Source organism: Geotrypetes seraphini, chromosome 10 (genome assembly GCF_902459505.1).
Source record: "Geotrypetes seraphini chromosome 10, aGeoSer1.1, whole genome shotgun sequence".
Classification (NCBI taxonomy): Eukaryota; Metazoa; Chordata; class Amphibia; order Gymnophiona; family Dermophiidae; genus Geotrypetes; species Geotrypetes seraphini.
The window spans coordinates 28736990-28749740 of NC_047093.1; the positions used below are offsets into that span (position 1 = coordinate 28736990).

The 12751-nt window shown below is 42.5% G+C and overlaps 1 protein-coding gene across 2 annotated transcripts in view; it reads right to left on the minus strand.

The window, feature by feature from the left end:
• The window catches only part of MIF4GD (MIF4G domain containing), a 15750-nt gene extending 3426 nt beyond the window's left edge, over window positions 1-12324 (minus strand). The window contains exons 1-4 of one of the 2 annotated variants that reach the window (XM_033961529.1): window positions 11920-12276; window positions 5270-5384; window positions 3179-3288; window positions 2765-2920 (exon numbers count right to left, since the gene is read on the minus strand). In XM_033961529.1, the coding sequence (XP_033817420.1) occupies window positions 2765-2920; window positions 3179-3288; window positions 5270-5348 (345 nt within the window). In that variant the 5' untranslated portion in view covers window positions 5349-5384; window positions 11920-12276. Of the gene's footprint in view, window positions 1-2764; window positions 2921-3178; window positions 3289-5269; window positions 5385-11919 lie in introns of both variants that reach the window. The other variant, XM_033961528.1, reaches the window with a different exon arrangement.
• Window positions 12325-12751: the final 427 nt, after the last annotated feature.

The following is a 12751-nucleotide window of genomic DNA, read 5'->3' on the forward strand; positions in this document are numbered from 1 at the left end:
ATTGAACAATAATGGTGAGAGTATGGACCCTTGTGGTATTCCATAATTATTTTGATACGGCTTAGAAAAAGAATTGTTAAAGAACACGTTAGAAGATCTATCTGTAAAGTAAGAACGAAACCAATCTAATACTTGATCTGTGAGGCCTATAGAAGAAAGGCGATGGAGTAATAAACAGTGATCGATTGTGTCGAATGCAGCAGCTAAGTCAAGAGAAATGAGAATGACAGATTTATGTTGATCCAGAAAATAGTGAATAGTTGTAACCAGACCTAATAATGAATGTTCAGTTGAGTGATTTTTACGAAATCCGGTTTGATTGGGATGTAAAACCTGAGTTTTGTCAATGAAATCCGATAATTGCTGAAATACTACTTTTTCAGTGATTTTGGCTAAAAATGGAAGACTCGATATAGGACGATAATTAGAGCAATCAGACAAACTGGTTTTAGTATCCTTAATGATAGGAAGTAGAACAGAATGCTTCCAATCTGTTGGAACTGATGAGGTGGACAGACTTGTATGTATAATTTGAAGAATAGCTGGACCAAATACAGAGAAATAGCGTTTGAGAAGAAAAGGTGGAAAGGATTCCAATTTGGACCCTTTAAGTTTTAAACCTTGAAATAGCTGTTTTATTTCAGTTAGAGATGGAAGGGTAAAGTTTGAACAAGTAGCATGTAGTGACGTAGTTTTTAATTTTTGATCTTCATCTAAATTATCCGTGAAATCATTGGATGAGGATGAGCTAACATTATTGGTTATGTTTGCTCTAATTGATGTTATTTTTGTGTGGAAAAAGTTAGCTAAACAGTTAGCGGAAGGAGTATCAATTGGGGAAATGATAGGTTTATGTTTAAAAATTGTTAAATGTTTTAACATTTTAAAAAGCGCTGAGGAGTTCTTAGTCATTGAGATTTTTTGAATGTAATACTGTTTCTTTGTTTTATTGATCATTTCACGGTAATGATGTGATTGTTGTTTATAAATGTCTAGATTGTTTTGAGTTGGTTTATTGCGCCATTTACGTTCGATTGAGCGTAACTGTCGCTTTAATAAAGCAAGGGAAGAATTATACCAGGGGTTTTTCTGCTTTTTAGGAGTGATAGTTTGAAATTTTATAGGAGCTAGTTTGTCAAGAAGGGATTGACAGTTATTATTCCACATAAGGAGTTGGTCATTTATTGATAAAGATTTGAATTTGTCTAAATCAATTATAGGTGAAGTGATTAGAGAGTCATCGATTTTTTGAAAATCTCTTACCTTGACTACTTTGGTTAATTGTGGTAAATCTTGATTATGATTTAATTCTAAAACTGTTTGAATAATGCTATGATCCGACCATGGAACTTTTAAGATTTCAGGTTCCGAAAAGTTAGGAAGTAATTCCTCTGGGGCAAAAATCATATCTAATGTATGACCTTTTATGTGAGTTATACCTGTTATTAATGGTTTAAGGCTGAGATCATTTGTATGGAGAAGAAAATCTAAAGTATATGGATGAGATCTGTCGTCGAAATGGAGATTAAAGTCCCCTAGAAGAATAGGAAATGTTGATGTAGTAACAAAATTTGAGACAATTGATAATGACTGAAAAAAGGTAGACTGATTAATAGGTGGTGGGTTATATAATAAGAGTAACTTAATGTTAGGGATTGTTCTAATTTTAAATTGAATGTATTCTATTGTATCTATGGCTTGAGTTTTTTCTACTACTAGTGATAAATTAGATCTGTAAACGACAGCAAGACCGCCACCCTTTTTGCCTTTGCGATGGTTAAAACAAAAGTTGTAGTTAGGAGGGGTAGCGTAAGAAAGATAAGCTTCCTCACCTTCTGTTAGCCAGGTTTCTACAATGCAGAGAAGATCAAATGGTTGGTGGTTTAAGAGATCTTTGATAATATGATATTTGGAACGTAGGGATCTAACGTTAATTAAGCCTATTTTTAGAGAACTGAAAAAGGAGGGATTAATTCTTTTAGGTAAGATTGAACTAGGCAGCTGGGAAGAATTATCAGAGGTTAGGTTTATCAAGTTAGTAGAGTTAAGAGTAGACATTGAGTCTGAATGGGGAAATCTGCGACCCCAATGTACAGGGATATTGATTGGGTTTAGGTCCATTGACGAGTGAATGGTATGTGAACATTGATTAATCACTTCTTTTTATGCTGTTTGTTTAAAAAAATTTTCCACCCCACACGTGTTAATACTTCATATCATATAAATATACACATAAATAACTTACTGAAACCTTCACAACCTACCCAACCAACCCAATAAAAGTTCATATCAAAACTACTCTATTGCAGTACTGTCCATATACTGGCCAAAAAGTTCTTGATATTGTGCAAACTTATCACTTCATGAATGGTATTCCAATAGATGTTATCTTCATATTCCTTGTATCGTTGTTCATATTTATATGATATTAAGTATTAACACGTGTGGGGTGGAAAAATTTTTTACACACAAAGCATAAAATAAAAAGAAGTGATTAATCAATGTGTGGGAATTTTAGTTTATAATTTTGTAGCAAATATAGCCCTTTGTGTTTATAAAATATATTCTAGTATAGTATAAGTCCCAAAATTGTTTAGTGTATGCATATTCATTAGGGAAATCCTGAAAACCCGACTGGATTGCGGCCCTCAAGGAGAGACTTTAACACCCCTGCCTTAGAGAAATAATTAAAGATAGCCAGGGAGGGACAAATAAAGAAAAGCCTTATAGATATTAGAGGTAGTTCATAATCTGGAAAACCTACCCGCAAGTAGTCAAAGATGTTGCAGATGAGCCTGACGTAGCATACCCATTCCTGCAGGGACTGGGCTCGCATCTCTTCCCGGCCAGTGTACTCTTGCTGCAGCCGATTCAGAAGACCATGGCGAAACGTGTTCTGGCCTGTCTGTTTGCTCTCCGCCTTTTAGTTGGGGGAAAGAGAAGTGAAAGATCACTGCACCTCTTTTTTTTTTTACAATGCTTCCTCTTTACAGTGAGAACTGATAAGGGACCTTTTTTACAGCTTTGTCCTCTTAAAGCAGTACATCAAGCAAGATCTACAAAGCTTATGTTCTCTTAGTGTGATGTTCATATTCCATTGTATGATATTAGTGCAAGATTTATAGTCTTGGTTCTTTGTCCCCTTATATGACTAATGGTTGTCTCCAGCACCTCCTACCTGTATGACTGTGTAGCATATTCTTCCAGCTTCCTTAATAAAGACAGCATCTTTCAGGGACTGATCTACTATAATGTTTGCCACTTTCTCCAGATCCACGCTGCTGGGGTCTGCAGAGGAAGAGATCAATCACTTGAGAAAAAGTATTTACTCTCTCCTCATCAAATGTAACTCGCCTGACAGCAGTATGGATGGGATAGGGGGACATCCTCCCTGTTTAATGGAAGACATGAAGGGTGGGCAAGTCTCGGCACCGGGGTTCTCAACCTAATCCTTAGGACATAACAAGCCAGTCTGTTTTTTGAGATATCCACAATGAATACGCATGATCTAAATTTGCATGCACTGTCTTCATTGAATGCAGATCTGTCTTAGGTATATTTATTATGGGTGACTGGTTAGTGTGGCCTGAGGACTGGGTTGAAGTCCAAATACACTAGGGCAGAGGTTCTCTGGATATTCACAATGAAGAGATTTACATAAACTGCCTCCATTGTATGCAAATTGTCTTTCATGCTATTCACTAAGGCAGGGGTAGGGAACTCCGGTCCTCGAGAGCCGTATTCCAGTCCGGTTTTCAGGATTTCCCCAAAGAATATGCATGAGATCTATTTGCATGCACTGCTTTCAATGCATAGTCATTGGGGAAATCCTGAAAACCCGACTGGAATACGGCTCTCGAGGAGCGGAGTTCCCTACCCCTGCACTAGGGATATCCCAAAAACAAGACTAGATAGGAGGTCCTCCAGGAAAAGCTGGAGGAACATGCCATCTTAGAAAACCAATATTTGTGGACCCTGAAACAGATTAACATGTAGGCCAGTGCTTCTCAACCCATTTTTCCAGGCATACCCAGTCAGTTGGGTTTTCAGGATATTATTAGTTACTAGTATTTTAGCTCGTTACATTAATGGGTGCTAGCTGTCTGTCTTTCTTTCCCCCCCACCTCCCTGTGCAGCAGCCACAGCAGCATTCCCTCCCCCTCCATGTCCCTGTGCAGCAGCATTTCCCCCCACCCTACTTCCCTGTACAGCAGCATTTCAATCCCTCCCCACTTCCCTGTGCAGCAGTAGCATTTCCCTTACCCTCCTTCCCTTCCCGCGGTCCTGACAAATCTGCTGATTCCAGCAGCATGTGCAGCACTCTACACACGCTGCTTCGGGTCCTTCTACTGCCCTGATTTACTCTGGCACGTCCCTGATGACATCATCAGAGATGCGGCAGAGCAAATCAGGGCAATAGAAGGCCACGAAGCAGTGTGTGTAGAGTGCTGCACATGCTACTGGAGTCGGGACCGCGAAGAACGTAGCGGCTGGAGTGGTTTTTTGGCGCTTCCCTTCCCACGAGGTGTCGCCGCGGCTCCTCTCGATCCCCGCCAGCGTCGGAAGCCTTCTCCGACGCTGGTGCGGCTGGTGAGAGGAGCCGAATAATTGTGCAGAGTCCAGCGCTGGCGGCCAGTCCTGTCGGCAGTGTAGGTAGGTGCTGGAAAGAAGGCTGGGGACTCGCGCATGTGCACTCCTGCGGCCACAGATCTACAGAGCATGGAAGCATGCAGTTAGGATGCGCATGCGCGGCTAGGGTTTTATTATATAGATTAATTTCTACAATGAATATGCATGAGAGAGATTTGCATATCAGGGATACAATGCATGCAAATTAGTCTCATGCATATTAATTGTGGATATCCTGAAAACTTGACTGGCTGGCTGTACCCAGAAGACTAGATTGAGAAGCATTGATGTAGGCAGAAAAGTGTTTTGGGAAAAGGTGATTTGGTCTCTTGAACACAGAAAAATGCAATTTCAGGTTTCTGAAGATGCTGCACTGTGGTCTATGATGCAGCTGCTGTGGGAATGAGGTGGTATTCAAGTTGAATATAGTGTGACTATTTAGACAGCTTTTGGTCAGTCCTTTAACGATAGCTCTTTGTAATGCATTGTGCTACTCGTACCAACTGAAAATGGAAGAGGCAGGACTGTAAATCCCACAATGCACTTGGATGGAAATTAAAAACCTAGGACTGGGTCATATCAGGAGCGAGGAGAGTGAAAGAAATAAATCTTTAGATTTCTAAGCATAAGAAACACCAACCTTTCAGAGCTACCTTCAGCAGCTTCTGGCTGTCTGCATCTAAAGACTGCATCTTGTACTCTTTAACTGTTTCTCCCATGTTATGACTTAGAACCTCTGAAGTATGGGCTCACACCTGGAAAGAAAAGTTGCCAGCATTATTCAGAGAACAATAAAGAAAGTTCCCTTTGCTTCGCCCAAAAGCAGTGAAAGAAAAATCAAGAGAAAGCTGCAACCTTGCGAATACACAGATGGTAACTTAGGCAAGCCTTGTGTCCCCTTTGATGAATTTTTATACCCCTCAACAATCATGATTACTCTAACCCTGCCCCTCTTAACATAATCTGGGTATATAATAGTTGAAATTTTCCCTCCCTCTCTGCTATTCTTTCCCTCCGACCCAATTCACTAACCTGTGTACCGATCCGATTCTTATTTCGTGCATGCAAATGAGGGAAAAGGGCATGCAAAGGAGGCAGGGCCGCAATTCACTAAACAAATCTGGGATACCGACTGGGCTGGCCGATCAACACAAGAAGCGACTGGTGGGGACCAGTCGCTCACGATCTTTCCTGCTCTCTGCCGACTTCTGCACTTTTCAGCCCGACTTCAGCCCTGACTCTCCTCGGCCTGTCCTGCCCTTTTCAGCCCCAACTCTCTTCTCGCCGTCCTGCACCCCGGCTCTCCACCCTGACTCTCCTTCCCTTCCCCCGCAGTGCGAGCCCATGGTCTTAACCCATGGGTTTAAAGCGGGTTAAAACCACAGGCTCATAAAGTAGTAAAAAAAAAAAACAGAAAAAAAGCAGCTTTCAGCTCCGTAAGCATGCGCAGACCATCTACAGATGGTCTGCACATGCTTCAGGATTTCTCACTAACGATCCATGTGGTCGGTGGGAGGGGGGGGTTGTTCCTCCGAGCACCCCCATTTGCATGCTGAGCCTTGCTGAATTGGTCGGCCTGCCATGGATCGGGCACAGAGAGGCAGGTTCGTGAATCTAGCCCCTAGGGTTTACTTTGACTCCAGCTCTTCAATGCCCCCCCAGAAGCTACTGACCTAGATCAGTGGTTCCCAACTCTGTCCTGGAGGACCACCAGGCCAGTCGGGTTTTCAGGATAGACCTAATGAATATGCATGAGAGAGATCAGCATATAATGGAGGTGCCAGGCTTGCAAAATCTGCTCCATGCATATTCATTAGGGCTATCCGAAAACCCGACTGGCCTGGTGGTCCTCCAGGACAGGGTTGGGAACCACTGACCTGGATTATCACAAAGTCTAAATTGCATGTTTAGTATTTAAATCAGTTTTTGGCCTCACTTTGAAGAGACTGGCTCATAGTTTAAGAATTCCTAAGCATTTTGGAGTTGCACAGAGTACTCATTGAAATTAGATTTTCCATCATTTAAAAAATATTTGTCAAAAAACACAGCTGAGGTTTACTTTTGCCTATCAAGAAGCCTCAGTTTGGAATCAGCTTCCTCTTCAAATGCAGGCAAATTGATACCTATTTATCCTCCCTTTTACAAAACCATTGCGCGTTTTATAGCGCCGGCCGCAGTGGTAACAGCACTGACGCTCATAGAATTCCTATGAGCATCGGAGCTGTTACCGCTGTGACTGGCGCAAAAAAACTGCGCTATGGTTTTGTACAAGGGGGGGGGGGGAGTATATTTTCATAAAGCTCTTCACATTCCTATTCCAATAGGCTGACTTAATAAAAAAGTAGTAATATCAAAATACAAAAAATTTAAGTCATACAATAGTCAAATCATCTTTACGCGTATAATCCAGTATAAGCGAAGGAAAAGGTGTCAGAGTGTGTACTAACATCAATTACCTCACTGTGGACAAAAAAAAAGCAGAAAATAGTCAGTGCTGAATTTTCGACTACTACTTTCTTCAGGCGTGATGAAGCTCCTGTGAAACGGGTGCTCTGCTGAGCGCTAAAAGTTCCTGCCTGAATTACCGCTGAAGAACTGTCACTAAGATAAATGTTGATTATGCACTATTCCACTAATATAGTTGAAATAAAAGAAACAAGAAATGTTTGAAGAAAATTAAATATTGTGTGTGTGTGTGTGTGTGTGGGGGGGGGGGTGTTTCTGATTAATGAAGGGGTGTTATTTTTTGCCTACAATGAGTTAATTGATGTAACCCGTGTTGGTGCATCCTCTGAAATATTTTCCTCCTTTTATCTTGCATTATATAATGATAGTTTGATTGTTGATTGACTTACATTTTTTGTATTTTGGCATAAAGCTCTTAAAACATTTATTTACACCAAATACTTAATATAGTCTTGAATTGTATCTATTTGTAAGCTCCCTCGTGTGTTGAGGCTCTTAATAGTAATCCATACTGAATCTAACTGGATAGAAGCAGAATACAAGAACCAGAATATAATAGTGCCAGAATGAGGTTTGGAATGCACAGAAAGGTAGCCAGAACACCAGATTGAGGCTTGAAACACGTTAGTTGGACAGTGAATACCCCCTCCCCTCCCAAAAAAAACCCAAGGAAGGAGGTAGAAGCTGTTAGATTGGGAGGAGACAGGGTAGAGGAAAATTTCAGTTGGGTACTGAATAAAGTCACATCCATGCATGCTCAGAGGCCCTCCAGATGCAGCCCTGAGTTTGGGGCCTTCCAAAACCCAGACAAACTGCTGGGTTTTGAAAATCTATCTCGGTACACGGACAGTCCTCTAAAAAGAGGACATGTCTTTGTTTTCCTGGTCATCTGGTAACCCTAGCCCAGAGGCCTCAGTCTAAGTTTGTACCTGAGGCAATAGAAGGCCAAGTGACTTGGCCAAGACCACAAGACACAGCAGTGGGGTTTGAACAGAAGGAAGTTGTCAGCCCACTTCTTTAATCACTTGACTACTCCACTTCGGTTAGGTGCTTATACAAAAAATGAACTGTAATTATTTTTGCACCTTAACTATTGCTTGTTTTCTGTTATTTATTTATTTATTTTAATTATCTAAAATGTTTAATAAGGACTTATACCTTCCTTCACGTAACCATCAGGGCAGGGCACAACAAATTAATAGAAAGAAAAGCGCCAATTAATAAAAGCAGAGTAGAAGAGACAAAAATTCCCCACATACGGTATATATTTCAGATGCCATAACTGACGAGAATCACTCCTATTGGCTAAGGGTTTTTCAAGAACGCCTGCTGAAACAAGTAAGCCTTCAGAAGTGCCCTAAACTTCATATAAGTAAACTCTGGACAAGTCTCCAAAGGCAGTAACATAGTAAATGACGGCAGATAAAGACCAGAGTGGTCCATCCAGTCTGCCCAACCATACATGCTCCATAAATTAATTATTTAGTTTAAATGGTCCTTTTACTTAGATATTTCTGGGCCAGAAACCCAGAGCCCTGCCCAGTAGTGTGCTTAGGTTCCATCTACTGGAGTCTCCGTCAAATCTCACTCCAGCCCATCTTAACCATCTCAACCCTCCAACTGAATGTCCATATACAGGACGCAGGCCATGCAAGCCTGCCCAGTAATGGCCTTAGTTCCTTGCTGTGAAGAATGCAGAGTATCTTGGGGATACACTACCTATATCCCATCAAAAGCATTAAAAAATAAATATTTGGGGGTACCCCCCCCATTTGTGAACCTGTTTCCACTTGCAAAACTTTGTCAATTTATATCTTGTACGCATTGCCCTTAAATCTCACTCTTTTGAGCAGTCCACCCTCAGAATCTCTGGTTTATATCAGAGGCAATGGAGGGTGAAAATGACTTGCCCAGCTTCCCTGATTTCCAGCCCACTGCTGCAGAGCTGCCCAGTTACCCAGCTCCAGGAGGGAGACTCTTTGGTCAGTCCTGTTTTTCAACTTATATTCCAATTCTATTTGTAGTCCCTGATACCACCAATTGAGACCAGCACTTCAGGTCGCATACCAGGACAGGATTGTAGAAATCCAGGACTGACTCAGAATTTCCCTCCTGGAACTGGATAATCTACCGTGATTACCAAAAAAATAAGACCTACCCGGACTTGGATCGACCCCCGAAGCCCCTCCCGAATGTCCCCAACACTTCCCGATTTGACGGCGGCAGCGCTTTCTCCTCTTCCCTACTGCCCCCCCTTGTGAAGCATCTTTTCTTCCTTCCTTCTTATCTCGCGCAGCAGAATCCCGCTGACCCTCCCACTGCGAGGCCAACATACCTCCATTCCAAACAGCAACAGTGGCAGCACTGAACAGGCTGCTTCATGGCCTTCCCCACCAGGGTCTTCCTTGTGCCGCCTTGTCACTGATGACATCATCAGTGATGCGGCAGAGGAATGTCCTGGTGGGGAAGGTTGTTCAGTGCTGCTACCGCTGCTGTTTGGAATGGAGGTATGTTGGCCTCGCGGTGGGAGGGTCGGCGGGGTTCTGCAGAACAGGGGGATGGGAGGGAAGGATAGAAAGATGGTGCAGAAGGGGCTGGGTGAGAGATGATCGTTGTACACACAAAAAAAATGACATCCCACATAAATAAGTCCTAGTGCGTTTTTTGGATCCAAAATTAATACAAGATAGTGTCTTATTTTCGGGGAAACACGGTAGTTTTCCAGCTCTAACCATTAAGCCTCTTGCTTCAAAAGATGTCCTTGCATAGTCCCTATGCTTCCTCATAAACTATTCCTGCTATACCAACAGCTAGCCTCTGCACTTTTCGTTTTTACTTCTACAGAGGTGAAATAATGGGGGAGAGGGTGGCTTGTGGTGGTGGTGGGACCAGAAATATATGTTTACCTAGGGTCCACTACAGTGTTAATCTGACCCTGCTACCAAACAAACTTTGTGGGAATGTTAACATTCTTTCGCAAAAACTTGCCAGATGTTCTTGCAATAGGCCTAGTGCAAGGCTTTAAGCTTTAGTTCACCCTGCAAGCAAAGAATGAGTGAATGACATATCGGTATTATTAAGCCTTCAAAGGTTTTTTTCTGTTTACTTGATTTCAACTTGTCTAGTCCCTTAATTTGCCCGGTATATAATAATAATAATAATTTTATTTTTATTTTTATATACCGCCTAACCAAAAATGGTTCTAGGCGGTTTACAACAAATAATCACAAGTCATACAGTGGAGAGTACAATTTAAAAGGAAAAAACCAATTCAAAACAAAATACAATAAATAAGAATTGGTCCTACAGTAGAAAATATGATTTAAAAGAAAAATGCAATAAAAAAAATGGTTCTAAGCGGATTACAACAAATAAGAACCGACCATACAGTAAAAATACAATTTAAAAGAAGAGACATTGCATGACAGAAGCATAGAATTATTAAACGAAACAACCAGTTAGGATATAAATTTTTCAAACAGTTGGGTCTTCAATAGTTTTCTAAAATGGGAAGGGGTAAAACGCGGACCTTACGGATCTAAAACCGCATGTCCTTAAAAAAACTGAGGTCCGTGCATTGACAAGTCCGCCTTCACTTTCCCTGCAGCTCAGCTCAGGCCCCTGGCTCCCTTGCAGACCTCACGGATCTGAACTGCACGTCACATCCTTAAAAATCCGAGGTCCGTGCCACTTTTAGTCTCTGGCTCTGACAGAGCTCTATGACAATTTAACTCTGACGGATCCGAATGCTTTTCCCTCCCTATGCTAGGATCTGTCAGAGTCAAATTGTCATAGAGCTCTGTCAGAGCCAGAGACTAAAAGTGGCATGGACCTCAAAAGTGGCACGGACCTCGGATTTTTAAGGATGTGACGTGCAGTTCAGATCCGTGAGGTCAGCGAGGGAGCCAGGGGCCTGAGCTGAGCTGCAGGGAAAGCGAAGGCGGACTTGTCAATGCACGGACCTCGGATTTTTAAGGACATGCGGTTTTAGATCCGTAAGGTCCGTGAGGTCCGCGTTTTACCCCTTCCCTTCTAAAATCAAGATAAGAAGAGGATCCTAGCATAATTTTACCAAACCAATCATTCAATTTGGCAGCTTGAAAAGAGAGAGTTCTCTCTAGAAATCTTTTGTAACAACATAATTTAGCGGAAATGTAAACAGACAAACTCTAAGTACAGTATATGTAGTGTTAGTCAGAGTTCCAATGTGAATGCATAAATGCCAGTTCCATAGGAGTCAATTTTTTCAAAATGATGGAAGTGCTAAAACTCAAACCAAAATTACCCCTCATTGGACATAGTAAAAGAGTTTGCTCAATACTGGGGGATGCTCAAGCCCACAAGAGCTGGCAGCTGGGCGAGTGCTTCCAGCACCTCCAATCCAGAGCAAGCTCCTTCCCTGCGCCCAGGGAGGGGTTATTTGCACTGAGCAGAGCACCCCTTAATCGTTTGGAAAAGTTGCATTGCTCGGTACTTCCAGGCAACGTGGTTAAAGGGATCTTTCTTTCTTTGTACATTTCTCAACCTGGAATGCACGCGCTTCGTTTTGCTACGTCCTGATCCAACTTTTAGGAATTCTTTCCCGTGGTTTTCTGACGTGGAGCAGTGGCACTGGGACTTTTGTGGCTCACTGCTTCCCGTGGGCTGCATGAAATGTGTCGCGTTCCAAAGCAAGCTGTCAGTCACCGCCTCTAAAACGCCTGGAGCAACCTCTGCCGTTTAACCCCCAAACCTGCTAAAAATATCGACTTTTACCGACTTCTCCTCTCCCAGGCAGAGAAGAGAGGAACCAGGAAATGAAACCTTCGCAGCCTTCACACTCACCTTGGTCTTCTCCAAGCCCCCTTCCTCGGTTCTTTTGCGGTCAAGTAGTTAAATCCACGCATGTTTACGGGGGGGGGGGAGGAGATTAATTTGTTTTGCTCTCCAAGTTGGGTTTTTGGACATAGATCAGAAAGAAAGCCACCAGCAGGACGAGAAGCAGCAGCAGCAGGAAAGGCAGAAGCTCAAGCATAGAGTGCAAATGCAGGATCGGCATAATTGGCGCTCGGCTCTAAACTTTTAGGCGGATCGGCGGGGATCTCGAGCCGATGATGCTCGTCCTACTTTTCCTGGGGTCTGGAATTCTTTCCATTACAAACCTGCAGGTTTCCTCTTAGGTCACTTCCTAGCGCAGCCTGTAATGGGGGGACAGATTAAATTAAAACAAAGCAACAGCGCCATCTGCTGGAGACAAATGGGTAATGCAGTAACCTTGTTTCGCTCAGCACACGGTTTCCTTTTGCAATATGTAAACAATTTACTATAGCGCTACCAGACGCACGCAGCGCTTACAATCTAATTATGACAAACACACAGGACAAAAGGGAAATCAGAACATAGTGCTCTTGTAGGGAATTAGAGGGGGCTGGAGAGGTGGTAGGGGATTACTGAAGGGATGACAGATATGTTGGTAGTGTTAGGACACAAAAGTATACTCAACACTTGGACCATGGGTAATAGAGCCCTAAAAGGCTCCACGTTGCTTTTATTGCACCAGTCCTGAAATCTCTTCCAAGCTTTCGCAGAAGAGTTGGATGAAGTGGCAGCTTGATACACTTGTCTCTTTGTAACCACAACAGATGCGCAGACCGTGATGAGGCCAATCCAGAGCCAC